Raw genomic sequence first — 21,141 nt, forward strand, 5'->3', positions numbered from 1 at the left:
AAAGGTTTAGATGTTGGGATCCTCTCACACAGCTTGTCATGTATCTACGCCTCGTCATCATCAGTTTCCCTCTGTGACTTTCAGGAAAATGAAGAATTTTCCAGGTTTTGAGGAAGTTGACAGATTTAGGAGAATAACGTAACCGTTAATCCTCACCGTCTTCCCCTGACTCTAATCTGACTGTCTGCCAGGTTTGTGTCAATTCTCCTTATCTCCTGTTCTTACTCATCCATGTACAGAACGCCCACACTTCCTGTCACACGCTGAACGTGGCGGCGGTACGGCGTGGTTACTGGGACAGGCTTTAGGGGAGAGGGGAAGTGGTGGGCTGATGACTCGGCTCCTGATGACTCGGCTGTGAGGGGAGACAGTCAGGCAGCCAATTAAGCAGCAGCAGCTTAATTAACGAGTGTGCTGAGCTGGTTACACACCAGGAGGACAGACGGGAGGCGCATATGCTGCGTTTACATCGAACCGAGTTTCACGTGTTCAGACGCACGTGAAGCCGTAACTGAGCCTGAAGCCTATGAGCACAACTGATCTGTTGATGTTTATAAAAACTGATCAGTCTTTTGCATTTTTAAGAAAGTGATTTCAAAGCTGATACAAACGTTTATCAAACGTGGTCTGTTAGTCACTCCAGTCGGGTTTTTCAGGGTTTAAATAAAGATGGAAAGTAAAACCTGAGCGTCCCGCTCTGACACTGAGCTGAAGTGAAGAGCTGGTGTTTGGCTTTTTTTTAGATTTTAAAAAAACATGTCAGTACGTCACGTTTAGGGACAGGATGACAGGGAACAGAGTGTTTTTAGAGTACGAGCACAAGCCGTCATTGTTTTGTCACTTTTTCAGAAGAAATGAAGCAAATTCACTGAGTTTACTCGACATTTTCTGTGACAGTCGTAGAGAAAGAACGAGACGGTGGAGGAGGAAGAGGAAGAAGAGGAGATACAGGGGGGAAAATAAGTATTGAACGCGTCTGTTTTTTCTCGTCACATTTATTTCCAAAGCTGCAATTCAAACAAAATTTCTCCCAGACATTGGTATTAACTCAAATAATCCACATGAAAAGAAATCACAACGTTCAGGTCCATAAATAATGATTGATTTTCTTTTTCTGAAACCATCTGAGAGTCAACTTTGCCGTGTGCTTTGGATGGTTGTCCTGCTGGAAGGTCCAGCCACGTCTCATCTTCATCATCCTGGTGGATGGCAGCAGATTCAGATCAAGAATTTCCCCATACATGGCTCCATTCATTGCTCCGTCAGTTATATGAAGTTTGCCAACACCATGAGATGAGAAACAACCCCATGCCATGATGCTTCACCTCCAAACTTCACTGTTGGTGTAGTGTTTTTTGGCTGATGTGCAGAGACATTTCTCCTCCAAACATGGTCTGTAGTATGACAGCCCAAAAGTTCAGTTTTGGTCTCATCTGACCAGACAACATTCTCCCAGTATTCTACAGGCTTGTCAAGATGCTGTTTAGCAAACGTTAAACCAGCTTCAACATGCCTTTTCTTGAGGAATGGAGTCTTGCGGCTGAGCGTCCATAGAGGCCATGGTGGTGGAGTGCATTGCCTATTGTTTTCTCTGTAACAATTGTACCTGCTGCCTCCAAGTCTTTCTGGAGCACTTTCAGGGTGGTCCTTGGCGCGTTGAGTCCTCTTCTGACTATCTTTCTGACTCCCTGGTCAGAAATCTTCAAGGAGCTCCTGTGCGTAGCCTGTTGATGGTAAGGTGGTGCTTCTTCCACTTGTGAATAATGGCCCCAACGGTGCTGACTGGAATATTCAGGTGCTTTGATATGAGTCTGTAACCAGTTTCATTCTGATGCTGAGCAACAATCAGGTTGTGAATGTCTTCAGAGAGCTCTTTGCCTTTACCCATCATGAGGTGTGTGCTATTTAACTGCTTGGTGAAAAAACACCTTTTTTATAGGACCATCAATTTGCTCTAGCCCAGCTGATGTTGGTTTGCACTAATTGGAAGTTCACGTAATAATTACTGACAGATTTCAGGTGGTATGGTCCATTTCCTTGCCAAAGTATTCAGCCTTTCCATGGTGTGTTCAATACTTTTTTCCTGTGTTATCGTACTTAATTCACCATAATCATTATTTATGGACCTGAACGTTGTGATTTCTTTTCATGTGTGGATTATTTGAGTTAATACCAATGTCTGGGAGAAATTTGGTTTGAATTGCAGCTTTGGAAATAAATGTGATGAGAAAGAAGGAGACGCGTTCATGTGTTCGTGGCGTCTGTCAGAGGAGGATGAGCAGCAGAGGGCCAGGGTGAGGAGCAGCCGGACACTGAATCAGAGTCAGAGAAAACGTCTCGCTAAGGCTCGGCTCAGTTAGTCACATGACTCTGAATTCAGTGTGAGGTGAAGGTGATCACACCAGGCACAGAGCGTTTAGATCACATGCTTCTCCAAAGCAGGAAACGGAGAGGAGGAGGAGGAGGAGGAGGAGGAGGAGGAGGAGGAGGAGGAGGAGGAGGATTAGTAACGCTGAAGTTATTCTGCTTTCTGTTTGTCGGCCTCGCAGCCTCAGTGTCGGCAGCAAGCTCTTACTGTTTCAGCTCCTTGACCTTTGCCCTGTCGGACGCCGCCTGTGACTTGTCATAGGTCTTCCTGCGAGAGAGCGGCGAGGGCTCTGGAGCTCGCTTCTCCAGCCCGGGCGACGCTCTGGAGCCAGAACTGATCGTTCAGTTACAAACATTTATACACAAACAAACAAAAAACGAACATGAAACAACAGGAAGCAGCAAAACAACATGAAAACGCAACAATGAGGAGATGAAGTTCACGCAAAAAAAAAAACACAGTTACCTGATTTTTAAAGTCCCAGACTGAGGCGGGTCTGTCCTCGCTCATTCTCTAACACTAAGGAAACTTTCTAACTCACACACACGTCTCTGACTGAAGGATAACTAAAGCCATACATCTCTGAAAGGTGTCAGTATGCACCGAGGTGTGAAGCGCTGCCGGTTAGAGGGATGGAGTTAGTATCTCTGCAGGATTAAAGGATCAGAAAAGCAGTTTTCGCAGCAGGTCGTTCTAACGTAAGCAACACATTTTCCAGATTTGCTCGTCTCTACATGCTTTTCTTCAAAGACCTCGTCAGAAGAAGGAGCCGCTGATGTACGGACGCTCATGAATTATGGAAAAGAAAAATGAAACACATGTAGCAGCAACATCAAACATGCAGGGAGGAAGGAAGGAGGGAAGGAGGGAAGGAAGGAAGGGATTAATGAGTGTTAGGAGGAGTGTCGGCCCTGGACTTACATGCTGCCCATTTTAGAGGAGAAGCCGGGGGAGAGAGCTGTGAAGTCCCTGACTGATGAGCCTGACGTGTCCGTGTCGCCGCCGCCGTCGGGCGTTTCGGCTAACGGCAGCATGGGGCCGGAGAAGTCTGCGGTGGGAGCGTCGGGAGCAGAGTCGCTGTTGGCGTACAGCAGCTCCATCTGGGTGGTCGTCCTCCTGCGAGCCTGAGGAGCAAACAGGAGCAAACAGGAGCGAGGAGCTCAGACCGTGTTCAACTTGCAGAAAACACAGCATCAATAACACGCCAACCGCCGTCATACCTTACTCCTGGTTTTGGTTTCTCCACAGAGTTTCATCAGATCTGTAGCCAGGGTGCTGCAGGGGAGAAATAAACAACACATCAGGAGGTTTTTCACAAAGAGCTGAAACTGGATCTGATCAGTGAAAACGAGAAGTTGGAATAAAACTATCCAATGTGTTGTAAGTAACACCTGCATGATGAGACAAAACAACAAAAAAATACCACATAATTAACATAACAACGCTAAGTGTCTGATATAAGTATAATATAAATAAATAAACGAGCAGTTTTTGGTGTTTACAAAATTGTACATGTGGAGTCTAATTTTTTTTTCTAAATTAAAAAGAATTAAAAAAACTTAAAAAAAGACGACATTTTAATGTCATCAATTTCAAAAATTTGCAAAATTTGTGACATTTATATGAGTTATAAAAAATAAAATAAAATTTACAAAAATGGCAAAACTCATAAATTTGCAAAGTTTTGTGACATTCATATAAGTTATAATAAATACTATCGAAAACATTGCAAAAATGTCATAAATTTGAAATACATAAATTGTAATTACGTAATTTTCAAATTTCTATATTTTTTTTCTTAAATATAAAAAAAAATCATAAAACTGCTTACATTTTTTGGATTTCTTTTCTTGAGTTGAATGAATGTAATAAAAAATATAAAAATTATATAATTACATAATTTCAAATTTCAATACTTTTTTCTTCAATAGGCAAAAATTTTCAAAAATTTGCACAAAAATTTTGGATTTCTTTTTTAAATTTGAAAGAATGTAAAAAATGTAAAAAAAAAAAAAAAAATTGTGTTTACAAAAATTTTAAATTTCTATATCTTTTTCTTCAATGTGCAAAAATTTGCAAAAAAAATTGGATTTCTTTCCTCAATTTGAAAACACATTAAGAAAATTGTTAAATTTTAAAATCAGCTTAAATTTTGTAAATATGCAAAAATTTGCATATTTACAAAAAATGTACAAAAATTAGCAAAAATTCAAAAACTATAAAAAAAAAATCTGAACAATTTTTAAATTTAAAAACAAAACATTAAAAAAAAATTTATTAAACAAATTTTCAATTATTTCTTAAATTTTGAAATAATCCAGAATTTTATAACATTTATGGATTTTACTGCTTTCTTTGCTGTCATCACTTTTTGAACCATTGAAATAATGAGCATTACATAAAGATGGTTTGCTATGTTAAAAAAAAAAGATTTTTCAAGAGTCTTGTGTCATTTATTGTTCTCTTCCCTTTTTTTATTGCTTGTTTCAGTTGTCCAGCACTTTGTTAACATTGCTTTTGAAAAGTGCAATCTAAATAAAGTTTTTTATCATTTTTCCAAAGAGTGGTCCTTAGTATTTGAGCACCACTTGAAGGATTTTTTCAGTTACTTACTGCACTAATAAAACAACATGAAAAAGTGAGAGAAAGTTTTGGATCAGGAGACAAACTTACTTCCCCTCTGCAGACGGACTCTGTGCAGACTCGTCACTGCTGCTGTCGTCCCCGTTTTCTGTCAAACCAGATCAATAACAACGTCAGAGCTGAGACGACGGCAGTTAGACGAAGCTCCTGACTCTGATTTCTTTTTCTGATATAGATTTAAGTATTTTTCCCTCTGCTGTTTCTCACTCATTGAATCTACGAGGCAGTTTTTAACTCTAACTCTTAAAGCTTGCTGTAAATGGACATGGAGAAGATGAAGAGCTGCAGCAGACGAGGGTGATGGTGTCAGCGCAGCACCATGCTGTTTCACCAACAAACAAAAACTCAGCTCTCACTGAGCTCCATGGGGTCAGACGGATCGGAAAGGTCAGAGGTCAGACAGCGGCCAGGTGGTGAGGGTTATATTTAGAGAGATGTGTGGGCAGGTGTAAGGAATCATTAGTCCGTCGCTCCAGGTGGGGTCAGCTGACCTACGGTCTGACAGAGCTAAAGGATCCTGGGAAACTGGCTCCTGTGGACGGGTCGGAGTTAGCAGGGTGCTAAAGCATGGTGGCTGTAGCACATGGAGAGCTAGTCAGAGGAGGTAAAGAGGAACCAGATGAGGAGGAGGGGGTCAGCGGACAGATGGAGGAAAGCCTGGATGCGCCTCATGCTCCTGTTTCTGTTACGTTCAGTTAGTGTCAGTGCAAAGGGAGGAACCATGCATTCAGAGAGGAGTCTAACGTGGTGTCACTTACCGGGAGGGATGTTACCTAGCTCTGCAAAAACACACGAAACAAAAAAAAGACATGGGGGAACAGAAAAGAGGCAACGCAAAAATCAAAACCACAGTCCCCCAAAATACAAAAAGTAAACACTCAAAGGAAAATGAAGAGAAGCTACTGTAAACAGAGCGTCCTGCTGAACAGAGGCTGGAGAGGAAAACCAGAATCAAACACGTTTTGTTCCCAGAGATAATAAAAAATTAAACTGCACACTGAACCAGAATTTTTTTAAAACAATGAAACCAGCTTTTATTCAGCAGGAGGCAACGAGCAAGAGCATCTCCAAAGTCCCCATCATGCATCTGACCAGTAACCAGTAACCCAGTCCACCTCCTGAAAGACCAAAACCTGTTCAATCAAATTGATTCAAGAACCAAAGTTAGCATCATTTAACCACTACTGGAGGTCTTGGAGGTCTTGAAGGTGGTCTGGGTTAAATCAGGGGTCTGGTCCATGTTCCAGGTCTTCATCTCTGCATATTATCATCATCACCACGCCAACATCCAGCGCTGTTACCTTGCAGAGCGTTCCCCAGCAGCGCGTCCAGCTCCGGGTTGAACTCGGCCTTCTCCTTCAGCATGTGGAACAGCAGCTGGTTCTGGGTGGCGCTGGTGATCTCCGTCTGCTTCAGACGACCCTCCATCACCTTCACCTGAGACTCCCTCTGAGCCGCCTGGAGACCCTGGAGAGTCCAGACCACAAAGGTCAGTGTGGAGGTATTAATGTAGCAAAATAATATGGGTGTGTGTGTGTATGTGAATGCGTTTACAGACATAAAAAAATGATCCAAAAATGTGTAAACAGATAACAATGTGTATAATAGTCACAATAAGTAAATTTATGTGCACATTTGTGGATTTGTGTGCACATTCCAAGATTTGAGTGCACACTTCTAGGTTTGTGTACACATTCATTGACTTGTGTGCACGTTTGTAGATTTGCTTGAACACTTTTAGACTTGTGTGCACATTTGTAGTTTTTTGTGCACATCTGTAGATTTATGTGCACATTTGTAGATTTGTGTGCACATTATAGAAATATGTGCACATAAGTGGACTTTTATTTGCACATTTGTAGATTAGGTGCACATTTGCATAGTTGAGTGCACATTTGTGGATTTGTGTGAGTGATTTTATAGATTTGATGCACATTTGTAGATTTGTGTGCACATTTGTAGATATATGTGCACATAAGTGGATTTTTTAGCACATTTGTAGATTAGGTGCACATTTGCATAGTTGAGTGCACATATGTGGATTTGTGTGCACATTTGAGGATTTGTCTGAGTGTTTTTATAGATTTGTTGCACATTTGTAGATGTGTGTGCACATATGTAAATTTGTATGCACATTTGTAGATAAATGTGCACATATGTGGATTTGTTTTCACATTTGTAAATTTGGTGCACATTTGTAGAGTTGAGTGCACATTTGAGGATTTGTGTGAGTGTTTGTAGATTTATGTGCACATATGTAGATTTGTGTGACACTTGTAGATTAATGTATACATTGGTAGATTTGGTGCACATTTGTGGATTTTTGTGCACATTTGTTGATTTTTGTGCAAATTTCTAGTTTTGTGTGCACATTTGTTGATTTTTTGTACATTTGTTGTTTAAAGTGCATGTTTTCAGTTTTCGTGCACATTTTTAGATTTGAGTGCACATTAGTTATTTTGAGTTGATTTGGTATACATTGTTAGATTTGCACTCAAATTTAGAAATATTTTACACATTTGAAAAATCTGTGTACACATTTTTTGTGGATGCGTTTACACACACAGATATTTTAGCTTCAATATTAGCTCCATATGTTAGCTGATTGCTAACGTCACAGAGAACTGGCGCCATGACTGGGCTAAATGAAGGTCTGGTACCTTGTTGATGGCCATGGACATGAAGTGATCCAACAGGAAGCGAGCTTCAGTCAGGGTGCAGGAGCCGACCACAGCAGAGACGTCGGTGGTGTCGCCTTCCTCCTGGGGGAGTAACAGCCATCAAACACTTAACTCTTTGTTTTCCTTCTTCTCCTCATCATTAACGTCAGAAAAACTCATCTCTGCTTCCTCCTGTGTCACCTTAGTCTCCTCCATCTGCATGATGTTGGCCTGGCAGTCAGCGATGCTGTCGTTGATGTAATCGATGTTCGCCGTCAGCGCGTCCACTTCCTCGTTCAGAGCAGGCACCGCCTTCTCTGACTCCGGCCCCTCGCGAACCAGCCGCTCCCTCTTCCTGATCACCTTCTCCTTACGCTTGGTCAGCTCCTCTCGTTGCTGAGCGAACAGAAAACACGGCGGTAAGCAGAAAGCCCTGACATGACTCGGTACAGATTTAGGGAAGCTGCTGTGGTACGTTTCAGGGAGGGGAGTGTCCCAGACTGGAGCAGAGTTATTTATGGGCTGCACTGATGAAGACGAGTCACACAACAGATGAAGAGTGATTAAAACCTCCTCCAGTGTCAGAATTCAGAGATTTCTGCAGCTCGCACGGGCTGCAAACATGACGCAGACGTTTCAACAGCCTCACACACACACACACACACACACACACACACACACACACACACACACACACACACACACACACACACTCACCCAAATCCTTTTATACCAGCAGACTATGGAGTGAAAACGATGACTTTAATGTTTGGTATAAAAAATAAATTTGGCAGACAAAAGTTGTGTTATAAAAATGTATAATGGCATCAAAACAGGAAATGAAAAAGTTTAAATCATGGACATGAAATGTTTTACAATATTTAATCTTTTTTTTAACATTTTTTAAATTTTGATGATGACGATGTTTTTTTTTTCAATCACCTTTTTTTTACCACGTACTGTATTTTTTCAGTTTCAACTTTCTGTCATTCTTTCCCAGAGGAGGGTTTTGATCAGGAGTCTGCAACCTTTACTTTCATAGGAGCCATTTTTCCTCAGCTCACCTGGATTAAAGTCATTCAGGAGACACAAAATCTACTTTATCTTCACTATAAAGACAAAAAATGTTTAAAACTCAAAACATAGTAAAATCTAATTAATTATTTTTCAAACAAGACTTTTTTTTAAAACTAATGTAATTTTGTGTGTGATGTCTTAGTTTTTGGTTTTTAATCAATCTGAAACAATTTTTAAAAAATGCAAAAAATTCAAAAAAGTGTAATTTTAGAAAATTTGCAAAAATTTTATTTTTGTCTTTTTAACTTAAAAAACTCTGCAAAAATGTTGACAAATTTTTAAATTTCTAAAACTCACAAAAATTAAAAACAAATTTTAAAATTTGCAAAATGTTCAAAAAGTTTTAAATCACATGAATTTGCAAAACTTTGACGAAAAAAATGACGTTTCAAAATTTGCAAACATTTCTAAAATTTGTAATTTCACAACATCAAATTTTTTTTTAATCTTTACAACTTTGCATAGATTCTAACTCATTTTGAAAATTTTGAAGATTTTCAAAAACTTTCAAATCAAATCAAGTTCAAATCAAATTTGCCAAATATTTAAACAAAATTGAAAAAAAAAATGAAAAAATTTCAAAATGAATAATTTCAAAAATTATTTTCTTTTTTATAAAAAACCTTTTCAATCATTTTAACCAATTTTGAAACATCAAAAATTTGCAAAAGTTAAGAACAATTTAGAAAATTTTCAACATTTTCCAAAAACTTTTAAATCAAATAAATTTTCACAAAACTTTTGAACAAAATGGAAATTTAAAAAAAAAATGTAAAACTTGCAAAAAAATGTTTTTCAAAAATTTGCAAAAAAAACTTTTTTCTTTTTAGATTTAAAAATCTCTGAAATATTTTTGACCAGTTTTGAAACATAAAAAATTTGCAATTTTTAAGAACAATTTTGAAAATTTTTTCAAAAACTTTTAAAGCAATAAATTTGCACTTTCAATAAAAATTACAAATGTTAAAAAATTGTAGAAAAAAAGGTAATTTATTTAATGTGTAAAATATCAAAAGTTTTGAAATAACTATTGAATTTTATTATTTATACTGACCATGGTGCTCAACTCAATTTCGGACTTTTGCTAATGTCTCTCCACATATCAGTCATAATCCAGCACATTGTCAGTGAAATCCATCCACACAGAATTAAAATCAGTACTTTCTTCCAGATGAGTCTTTTTGTAGATGTAGTTATCTTCCCAGGGCTGTAAAACTTGAGGTTAGCCACAGGTGCATGGAAAGTTGGTGGGCTGTTGATGTTGTAGGAGGTGAAGTAGAGCGTATTTCAGTAGAGCGTGTATTAAGATGAAATAATATAAAACATTTCGTTTCTGTGTTTTCAACTTCAGCAAACATTATCAATGCCATTTCCTGTTTTGATGCCACTATGATTTTTGTATTACACATTTTTCAACACCAAACATTAAAGTCATGGTCTTGGCTCAGCAGCAGACACACTGAAAACAACAGGAATAATAAAAGCTAGCGTTACTTTGAGGAGGCGGTTCATGTCGGCCTCCATGTTGGAGATGGTCATCCGCTGCATGATGATGTCAGAGACCCTGCGCTCCAGAGACTGCCATTTGTTGCGAGCCACCCTGGTGGAGTAGATCCCTGCTGTGCGTCTGTAGGAGGACCTGCACACAGAGGGGAGTCCATGACGACTGTTTCTAAAACTTCAGCACCAAACTTTGGCAAAGACTCCATCGTTCCTCTCAACGTGGAAAAATGAAGTGTTATTGAGTCAGTTTGACTTTCAGTGGGATTACATCATCCACAGTCACTCTGCTGTTTCCACAGACTCAGTCAATCACCAGAGATCCTCACGACACCTGTCACAGCACTCAGACTCATATTTCTACATTTCAAACATGGATTCATTAAAAAAACTGAAATCTTATCGAGTGTTGGAATCTTATTTTTAGTGACAAAATGTTTTCAAAACTTTTTATGAGCCACATCCACCTGACCAGTCCTGGAAAATGTCTCATTTCAAGTTATTTAAAGACAGAAATTAGGTCTGAAAAGCTTGGAAAGAGTAAAAAAAAGATTTTCTCAAAGTTTCTCAAAATAAGACTCATGTCTTAAACCAAAAACTTTTTCTTAACTCATCAGCAGGTTATTTTACTCCTTATTTATTTTTGTCCTTGTTCTTAAAAATAAAAAGTCAACTTTTACAGGAATAATCCTGCTCCATTGTCTCCTTTGGGCCTCTATTCATGTGTGTCAGCATCAGTGTCTGCCTCAACCTCCTCCTCTGCCTGGATGCTGATGTTTTGTTTGTTTCAGGATGTTTCTGGGCAGAGAGTCAGTGTGGTTACCTCGGCCAATCACAGCGCATCTAGTGTACCCAGTGACTTTGTGTGTTGATTAGCGAGTGGAAGAAGCTAATCAGAGCAGCTACAATAGCAGACGTAGCATGAAGGAAGAAAAACAACCAAAGTGAAACAAAACGCCAAACAGAAAAAACTTTCCTGAATGAGAGTGAAGCTCAACTTTCAGGAACATTATTTTCTTTTTAACTTTAAAAAACTGCAAAAATTTGGACCAATTTTGACATTTCATACATTTGCAAAAATTAAGATGTTTTAAAAATTTTCAAAAACATTTTTAACCTTCATTTAACCAGATGAAAACCCATTGAGATCAAGATCTCTTTCACAAATAAATCTACAAAACTTTCAAAAAAATTATTTTTTTTAAATTAAATTTTCAAAAATGTTTGAATTTTTGCGCCAAGTGCACAATTGAGTTTGCCTGTTGTTGATTAGCGAAAGGAAGAAGCTTGGAGAGCAGCACGGGACGGGGAGTGAAGTGAGTGTGGCTCAGATAAAGTCCAAAAAGATTTTTGACTAAAAAAAAACCAACCACTTGCTTAAATTTCAGTTTTTACAGTGTATGAAGTATCAATCCTGGATGTTCAGACTGAGCATGTGCAGATTTTAAAACCTGTACACATTCCAGTGTTGTAGAAATTCCAGAATCTGTAAATAAATTCAAAGGTCTGCTCAAAGCTCCGCCCACCAACAGGCCCCCAGAGAGCTGGCCAATCAGGGGTTAGTGGAGCGGGGAGCCTTAAAGAGACAGCAGTGCAAACAAAGTTGTTCAGACAGAGGATGAAATAAGGGTTTGTAAAACACCAAGGAAGGAAAAACTGAGGTTATACTGGGCTGTAAATCATGTAAAGACACCACGGGGGCACCAGAGGGACAGACTAAAGACTGAAAAAGTGTCCAAAACTAAAATTTGAAGCAACACAAAACCAACACAACTCAAATCTGAGCAAGTTTAATGTCTCGTTTTTAGATAATTTCATGGATATAGATGATAAAAATGATGCTCAAATTGCTTGCAGAGATTGAAAAATCTGCAAATAGAAAAAGAAAAACAAACTTGTTCAGCTCCTTTAAGTAAAAAAGCTTAACAAGTACTAATTACCCTGATTTAATTTATGTTGAGGCTGGGCTGCAACGAGGAATCGATAAAATCAATAAAATTCGATTGAAGCGTTGACAACGTTTTTCCATAATCGATGCTCTGTGCTGCATCATTACTGTATTAGTTTGTCTTCTTCCTTTTTGATGGATTATTTAGCGGTTAGCAACTAGCTGAAGCTGCGTTACTGCAAGAAAACACTGGAACAAGTAAACACGTGAAAAACAGAGATGGAGAAGACGTTCGTCCAAAAACTCCAGAGTTTGGGAGAATTTCACGCTGAGTAAAAGCACACAGCGGCAGTACGACTGCGATGATTCAGCTCTTAAAACACAAACATGTCGGGCTCATCGATGACGAGCTGGGAGCTCACAGCGAGGGGCGCAGCTACAACATCCCACATACACTCCTTTATATGTTGTGAAATCCATGGTTTGTCTTTTAGGACTCGTTCAGTCTTTTTTATTAAATCGTCACCCTGTTTGAAAACCTCGAGGAGTTCATTAACCCAACGTTAGCATTAGCGTTAGCTGCTACAGATAGTGTAAGGGCAGAGGGGGTGAACTGTTTGACCTGCAGGGGAAAAGACTGAGGACACATTTTTATTTATTTTCCTAATTGGCTCAATAAGTTCTTACTCTGATGATATAACAAAATATTTTCTTTTATTTTGTCCAAACTGTTGATTCGTCATTCATATCACTTTTTATACTTTATTAATGTAGCATATGGTCAGTTTAATTATGTTCAAACATGCTGTTTCTTTGTTTATATCATTAAGCAAACTATAGTCATCAACTAAAATAACAATACGTTTGGTTTTTTCTCACCCTTTGTTTTAACCCGATTAATCGATTAATCGTAAAAATAATCAACAGATTAATCGATTAATTGTAAAAATAATCAACAGATTAATCGATTAATCGTAAAAATAATTAACAGATTAATCGATTAATCGTGAAAATAATCAACAGATTAATCGATTAATCGTAAAAATAATCAACAAATTAATCGATTAATCGTAAAAATAATTAACAGATTAATCGATTAATCGTGAAAATAATCAACAGATTAATCGATTAATCGCAAAAATAATCAACAGATTAATCGATTAATCGTAAAAATAATCGTCAGATTAATCGATGACTCAAATAATCGTTAGTTGCAGCCCTAATAAAGACGTATCCTTGGACTCTTCAGGTGAATGTGGCTCATTTTAAGTCTGATGAGACAGTTTAAATAAAAATAGGGACATTTTTTGTCTTTTTTTTTTTCACGTGTGGAAACATTGACACACACTGAGCGCACAGACTGACCGTGTGCCGTTAGGAGCTGTGTTGCTGGAGGAGTACATGCGTCCAGATGGAGGTCTATGGGGGGAGTCCTGGACCGGATCGGGCAGATTGACCTTCCTGACGACTTTACCTGAGGTTGGCCTGACCTGCCGCCTCAGAGCGGTCACCTGACACACACACACACACACACACACACACACACACACACACACACACACACAGTAAGAATAGTCCAGCTCTGAATGAGCTCCACGTGTGTTTCTGTTTGCATAATGTAGAAGACGTGTTCCTGCATAAATAATGTATGAACACATCCATCTGCTGCTGCTGCTGCTGCTGCTGCTGCTCACCTCCTCAGTCTTCCTGCGCAGGATGAGCTCCTGCTGCCTCTTCTGAGCCTCCAGTAACTTCAGCTGGTGCTGCAACACAGGACAAAACATTTTAACACAGTTTAAAAACCATAATCAGACTCATCGAGGACGTAGAGGGTTGCTAGCATTCAGCCAAACAACCAAACTGGTTTTACAAACTCTGAGCAGAAACTTTTAAATCTCATTAAACTGGAAAAACAACTTCCCAAAAACTTTCCAATAGATGAAAAAAACTTAAAGAACTCTCAAGTTTTGTTTGATTTTACTGTAAAGGTCTTTTCATCATACTAGTGATAAGTTTCCAGCATTTTCATTAGCCACAATTTTGTTGTTGGATAATCATGTTTACTGTGATTAAAGCTGACTATGACAAGCTAAAGTTTAAAGTTTATAAGTTTTATTAAAATAAAAAAGGATCAGTTTTAATAAAAACTAACTTTTTATGCAGGCAAATGTCGTGTTAGTGCAGAGAGGAAAATAAGTATTGAACTTTTTTGTCATCACATTTATTTCCAAAGATGTAATTCAAACCAAATTTCTCCCAGACATTGGTATTAACTCCAATAATCCACACATGAAAAGAAATCACAACGTTCAGGTCCATAGATAATGATTATGGTGAATTAAGTACAATAACACAGGAAAAAAGTATTGAAGACGCTAACTGAGACTCATCTAATACTTAGTGGAGAAGCCTTTGTTTGCAGTGACAGCTTCCAGAAGCTTCTTGAATGTTTGAACTAATGGCCCACACTGCTCAGGTGTGATTTTGGCCCATTCCTCTGCACAGATTGTCTTTAAATCTGGAATATTCTTTGGTGCCCTCTGGTGAACCCTTTTCTTTACTTCTTTCCACAAATGTTCAGTTGGATTGAAGTCAGGTGATTGACTAGGCCATTCTAACAGATTGATTTTCTTTTTCTGAAACCATTTGAGAGTCAACTTTGCCGTGTGCTTTGGATGGTTGTCCTGCTGGAAGGTCCAGCCACGTCTCATCTTCATCATCCTGGTGGATGGCAGCAGATTCAGATCAAGAATTTCCCCATACATGGCTCCATTCATTGCTCCGTCAGTTATATGAAGTTTGCCAACACCATGAGATGGGAAACAACCCCATGCCATAATGTTTCCACTTCCAAACTTCACTGTTGGTGTAGTGTTTTTTGGCTGATGTGCAGAGCCATTTCTCCTCCAAACATGGTCTGTAGTATGACAGCCCAAAAGTTCAGTTTTGGTCTCATCTGACCAGACAACATTCTCCCAGTATTCTACAGGCTTGTCAAGATGCTGTTTAGCAAACTTTAAACCAGCTTCAACATGCCTTTTCTTGAGGAATGGAGTCTTGCAGGCTGAGCGTCCACAGAGGCCATGGCGGTGGAGTGCATTGCCTATTGTTTTCTCTGTAACAATTGTACCTGCTGCCTCCAAGTCTTTCTGGAGCACTTTCAGGGTGGTCCTTGGCTGGTTGAGTCCTCTTCTGACTATCTTTCTGACTCCCTGGTCAGAAATCTTCAAGGAGCTCCTGTGCGTGGCCTGTTGATGGTAAGGTGGTGCTTCTTCCACTTGTGAATAATGGCCCCAACGGTGCTGACTGGAATATTCAGGTGCTTTGATATAAGTCTGTAACCAGTTCCATTCTGATGCTGAGCAACAATCAGGTTGTGAATGTCTTCAGAGAGCTCTTTGCCTTTACCCATCATGAGGTGTGTGCTATTTAACTGCTTGGTGAAAAAAACACCTTTTTTATAGGACCATCAATTTGCTCTAGCCCAGCTGATGTTGGTTTGCACTAATTGGAAGTTCAAGTAATAATTACTGACAGATTTCAGGTGGTATGGAGCATTTCCTGTCCAAAGTATTCAGCCTTTCCATGGTGTGTTCAATACTTTTTTCCTGTGTTATCGTACTTAATTCACCATAATCATTATTTATGGACCTGAACGTTGTGATTTCTTTTCATGTGTGGATTATTTGACTTAATACCAATGTCTGGGAGAAATCTGGTTTCATTTTGAATTTCATTTGTAAAATGCGCTTTGGTCATGTGATGGATCACAGATGTTGTGGCAGCACTGACCTCCTGCTTGCGCTGGTCCTTCTTTAAGGACGCGATCTCTCTGTTCCTGCGGGACTCGTTCATCCTGTTCTTCTCCTGCTGCTCCTTCATCTGCTTCATCAGACGAACCTGCAGCCAGCACAGCAGGAAGTTAACAAACAACAACACAAACAGAAACCCTGGACGGGATGTTTGGGGGTAAATTCTCTCAGCAATCTGATTTGAAACCAAAACTTAGAGCATCAGAAAGTGACATTAAAAAACAAATTAAAAAAAAAAATCTTCCTGTTTCTCTAACACAGAAAGTCACACTCCCACCAACAACCATTGATTTTTCACCCAGGACAGCTGAGCTTCATCTAATCTGGGCTTAAGCTCCTGGAGTTCATTTCAGATTCATGACCCGTCTCAGAAACATGTTCAGACTCTGTGATCACCAGAAACTTCGTCTCTGCTGTTGATGCTGGAAAATGTGCAATGACAGGTTTTTTACCTCTGGTGTAATTGATGAAGGTCTATCACAGAAACATTAAAATATAACAAAATATTTATAGTGATCTTCCCAAGATCGTCGCGAGATCGTCATGAGACTTGAAATCATGGTGTCATTAGGAACAAGCTGCTCCATGACCTGTTGAAGGGGTTGGGCCTCAAACACCAAGGTCTGCCCAGAGCTCCACCCCCTATGACACGCCTCCAGAGGGCTGGCCAATCAGAGGAAAGGGAAGTGTGGAGCTGGCGCCTTAAAGAGACAACAGCTAAAACAAACAGAGGCTGAAACTTGGTTTTCTAAAAACACCACTCACTCCGCCATTTATCTATTTATTACTTCCAATTTTATTCATTTATTTAATAACTGCAAAAAAACTGAAATCTTATCCAGTGTTTTGTCCTAGTTTATTTTTTAAAAATGTCTTATTTCAAGACTTTTAAAGACAAAATGAGGTCTGAATTGCTGTGAAAAGTAAAAAGATCTGCCAATGGGACAAGAGAACAGTTACTTGTATTAAACATTATTCTGATTTCAAGAAACTTGACGAGCTCATTTTTTTCCTGCTACAAGAAATTCAGACTTCATTTTGTCTTCAAATAACTTGAAACAAGTCAGTGTTTATCCTGGAAGTGTCAAAGAAAAAAAAAACATATTAGACTATAAGAGTAAGTGAGGAGAATCTGTTTAAATCAGACTGCAGCGCCACCTTCTGGTCTGGAGTCTCACACACATACTGTGGTGAGGACGTGACTGAATGGAGATGAGAAGTAATTTCAGGCTTTAGCTCATGTTCTAGTGACAAGTCATAAAAGAAAAATCTTATTAAAAAATAGTAAAAAGATAAAAAAAAATCCTGGATTACTTAAAAAAAAAATGAGTCAAGATTCTTAAGTCTTTCTGAATTCATTCTTCAGCATCATTTTTGTCTTTTTATTGTTACTTTGAATTAAGACATTTTTCTGGACTTGTCAGGTGTCCAGAAAGGGGCTCTGATTGTAAAGTAACACACTACAAATAACATTTCTCTACATTTAGCTTGAAAACATAACTTTTTTATGCAGATTTAGAGAAATATTTGTGAAATATATTTGTCAAATATTAGATATTAATGTTAAATGTTATCTATAAATGTTATAAATAAATGTCCTGATTCTAAATATTTATCTAAGGTTTATAAATCTTAAGCAAAGATTTCTAAATCTTTAGCCAATATGCTAATTCACACTCCCGCCCGCCAGTAGTACCAAAATAAAAGTTGGAGGAAGCGATTTTGAGAAAGTCCAGCTCGACTTCTTCGATGTCGGACACAGAATCTTTAACAGCGCTATCACAGCACTTGGTATGTTTATTTTCTGATTTATCCGACTGTGTTTGACTTTCTCAAAATCTGCTCGGCTGGATTGCTTCCTCCAACTTTTATTTTGGTACTTCCTGTGGGCGGGAGCGTGAATTTGCAGGTTGGCTTAATATTTAGAAATCATACGTCAAGATTTAGAAATCTTTGCTTAATAGCCCATTTGAAATAAAAACTTAATGTTTAGAAATGTAGCTAAACATTTATAACATTTATAAATATTATTCAACATTTATTTATAAAATTTGACAAATTTATTTCACTGATATTTCTCTAAATCTGGAGAAAAAGTTTTGTTTTTGAGCTAAACGTGGAGAAATGTTGTTATTTGCAGTATGACTTTACAATTGGCGCCCCCTACAGGTGGCTGTGTCTCACATTAAGTCGAATGGAACTATCTTTTGTAAATGCAGACCTGCAGCTCTGCACAGACTCAGGTGAGGCTCAGAGTCCACCTGGGTCACCTCTGAGGTAGCCCCGCCCCTTCCACCCACCTTGGTCTTCTTCATCTCGGCCACGTCCATCTGCAGCTTCTTCAGCTGTTTCTCGTACTGCGACTGGTTCTTCAGCAGGCGAGCGTGCTCCTTCTGAGCCGACTGCAGCTTCTGCAGCTCCTTGTTCATGACGCTCAGCTTCTTCTCGTACTCGGCCTTGATTTTCCGAGCTTTGTCTTCTGTGCCGCTCTCCACCGAGGCTGCAGGGAGACATCACAGAGAGGCGATTAGCATAAAGAGACGAATCTTTAAATGCTGCGTCTTTTTCTCCTCTGATGGTTTATAAAGTCTGGGGCCTTGATCACGCTGTCAGAAAACCTTTTAGCCTTTTTTTAGACCGGCTGAAAATCCTGCATCAGCTTTGATCCATTAGTGCTGATAAACACGAGTTCAGCCGCCGCCGCCGCCGTCTGCTGCAGACGATAACTGACTTTAAAGGACGCTGTGAAGAACAAAGTCTGGGACGTGCGGCTGATGTCGTTTTATTTTGAAGGGATAAAAATTCTTCAAAACAAAAGCAGGAGAATAAAAAACTGAAATCTGAAATAATCTGGTTTTGATTGGCCCAGGTATCAGATCTGGTCTGTCGTGACCCGTCTTACACATGTTGTGCAGGACCCGGTCCCGCTCCAGCTGGGTGTCCCGGATCTTGCACTGCAGCATCATCAGCTTCTGCTCGTACTGCTGTTTGAGCGTGTGCAGACGCCGCTGGCTGTTCTCCAGCTCGTCGATCAGCTTCTGCTTGATGGCGATCTCACAGGTGATGTTGGCGAGGTCGGCCTGGAAGTTCTCTGTGTGAGACACGAGACCGGGTCAGTGTCACCCCTGAGATTAAACACACACACAGTCCTCTTTCTGTCTTATTGTTTCACCTTTCTGATAAAAGAGACTTTACTTTCTAATTCTGCCGTTTCACTTTCCGTTCATCACTTTCCTCCTCAGTTTTTTTTCAGCATCTGCTGTGAAAACATCTCAACCTCTCAGCTCTAAACGTAGGAGAGACATCATGAAGCGCTAACCTCTGCAAATGTGACTAAACAGCTCCCCCTGGTGGACATTTATCAACCTCTCTAAACAAACCTGTCAGGACATTTCTCTTCTCTTATGGCTCAGCTCCTTAATCCTGTCAGAGAGAGTCCTGGATTAAAGGACTGACGAGGGTCAACTGATTTCTCATCACTAGGTGGCAAGTAAGGAAAGGATAAAAAGGAAGGAAGGAAAATAGGAAAGATAGAAAGTAAAAAAGGAAAGAGTAAGGACAGAGGGAACTGAGAAAGAAAACAAAGAAAGAAAGGTAAGAGTGAAAGGGAACAACAAAGGAAAGGATAAAAAGGAAGGAAAGAAAAAAGGAAAAGTAGAAAGGGAGGAAATGATGGAAGGAATAAGGAAAGGAAGAAGCAAAAAAGGATGAAAAGAAGAAGGAATAAAAGAAGGAAATATTTAAAGTAGGGAGGGAAGTAAGAAAGGAGGGAAGGAAGGAAGGAAGGAGGTAAGAGAGAAATGAAGGAAGGAAGGAAGGAAGAAAAATGGGAAGGGGAAAAAGGGAGGAAAGGATGGAAGGAAAGAGGGAAGTAAGGAAGAAAGGAGGTAAGAGAGAAATGAAGGAAAGGAATAAAGGAAGGAATGAAAGGAAGTTAGAAATTTAGAAAAGGAAGGAAGGAAAAAAGGAAAAAGGAAGTAAGAAAGGGAAGGAAGCAAAAAGGGAAGGAAAAAGAAGGAAGGATAAAAGGAAAGGTAGAAAGGGAGGAAATGATGGAAGGAATAAGGAAGGAAGCAAAAAAGGATAAAAAAGAAGGAAAGAAGGAATTGATCAAAGTAGGGAAGGAGGGAAGGAAGGAAGGATGAAATAAAGGAAAAAGGGGAAAAAGGGAAGGAAGAAAGGGAGGAAAGGATGAAAGGAAGGAAAGAATGAAAGTAAGATAGGAAATTAGGAAAGGATGGAAGGAAGGAAATGAAAAAGGAAGTTAGGGAGGGCAGGAGGTAAAAGGGAAGGAAAAAAGGACAAAGAAGACAGGACAAAGGACAGAAGACAGAAAGGATGAAAGGATCAAAAGGAAGAAAGAAAGAAAGAAAGAAAGAAGGATAGAAGGAAGAAAAGGAAGGAAGAAAGTAAGGATAGGTTAAAAAGGAAGGAAAAAGAAAGGGAGAAAAAGGATGAAAGCAATAAGGAGGGAAGTGAGGAAGAAAAGGGAGAAAGGAAGTAAAAAAAGGAAGGGAAGGGGTTAAAAAGGAAGGAGGAAAAGACATAGGAAGAAAGGAAGGAAGAAAGGACAGAAGCAAGGAAGGAAGGAAAAAAAGGAAAGGAAGAAAGGGAGTAGGATGGAAGAAATACAGAAGGATGTAGGACAAAAGGAGGAAAGGACGGGAGGATAGTTTTTTATAATCAAACTAATTTAAACTTTTTTAGTCCCAGATTTTTCTGATTCTGTCTCCTCGCTGTGATCTCGTCTCCTCTGAGGTGTTTTTGAACCCTCACATTTTCACCTCCTGAGAAAAACGCTGATGTAAAGACGCCGGATTGAGTCCCCCCAAACATCGTCTGAAGACTCAGGGATCAAACCCTCGCCCGTCTAACCTTTCTCATCCGACTCAGAGTCTGAATCCTCCGAGCTCTCCTCCACATCCATCTCCTCCTCCTCCTCCTCCTCCTCCTCCTCTGCCTCCTCGTGGTCGCTGCCTTCCTGGACGTCCTGCAGGAAAAGCACCGACTGTTTAACGTCTCAGAGAAATCTCCAAACTTTAAAATAAATAAATAGAGTTTGTGAATCGAACCATTTCTGCCTCCTCGTTGACGCGCTCCACCATCTCCTTCTCGGCGCCTTTCTCCTGCTCGTTGTCGTTGTTGACCTCCTCCTTGGTGGCGCTGAAACATCGAGACAAAGACGGAAATCAG

General features: G+C 39.5%; 1 protein-coding gene across 4 annotated transcripts in view; it reads right to left on the reverse strand.

The window, feature by feature from the left end:
- Nucleotides 1-21,141, reverse strand: part of LOC141796033 (kinesin-like protein KIF21A) — an 82,374-nt gene that overhangs the window by 12,429 nt on the left and 48,804 nt on the right. For 2 of the 4 annotated variants that reach the window (XM_074676898.1, XM_074676897.1), the window contains exons 13-28: nucleotides 21,021-21,111; nucleotides 20,824-20,938; nucleotides 18,851-19,039; nucleotides 18,249-18,448; nucleotides 15,929-16,036; nucleotides 13,831-13,899; nucleotides 13,502-13,647; nucleotides 10,243-10,387; nucleotides 7,873-8,067; nucleotides 7,672-7,773; nucleotides 6,313-6,478; nucleotides 5,770-5,790; nucleotides 5,042-5,099; nucleotides 3,589-3,643; nucleotides 3,290-3,492; nucleotides 2,576-2,701 (exon numbers count right to left, since the gene is read on the reverse strand). In XM_074676898.1, the coding sequence (XP_074532999.1) occupies nucleotides 2,576-2,701; nucleotides 3,290-3,492; nucleotides 3,589-3,643; nucleotides 5,042-5,099; nucleotides 5,770-5,790; nucleotides 6,313-6,478; nucleotides 7,672-7,773; nucleotides 7,873-8,067; nucleotides 10,243-10,387; nucleotides 13,502-13,647; nucleotides 13,831-13,899; nucleotides 15,929-16,036; nucleotides 18,249-18,448; nucleotides 18,851-19,039; nucleotides 20,824-20,938; nucleotides 21,021-21,111 (1,989 nt within the window). The remainder of the gene's footprint in view (nucleotides 1-2,575; nucleotides 2,702-3,289; nucleotides 3,493-3,588; nucleotides 3,644-5,041; nucleotides 5,100-5,769; nucleotides 5,791-6,312; nucleotides 6,479-7,671; nucleotides 7,774-7,872; nucleotides 8,068-10,242; nucleotides 10,388-13,501; nucleotides 13,648-13,830; nucleotides 13,900-15,928; nucleotides 16,037-18,248; nucleotides 18,449-18,850; nucleotides 19,040-20,823; nucleotides 20,939-21,020; nucleotides 21,112-21,141) is intronic. The other 2 variants (XM_074676899.1, XM_074676900.1) reach the window with 2 other exon arrangements.

Source organism: Halichoeres trimaculatus, unplaced genomic scaffold (genome assembly GCF_033239565.1).
Source record: "Halichoeres trimaculatus isolate MK-OKI-2021-1 unplaced genomic scaffold, fHalTri1.1 fHalTri1_scaffold_10, whole genome shotgun sequence".
NCBI classification, from domain to species: domain Eukaryota; kingdom Metazoa; phylum Chordata; class Actinopteri; order Labriformes; family Labridae; genus Halichoeres; species Halichoeres trimaculatus.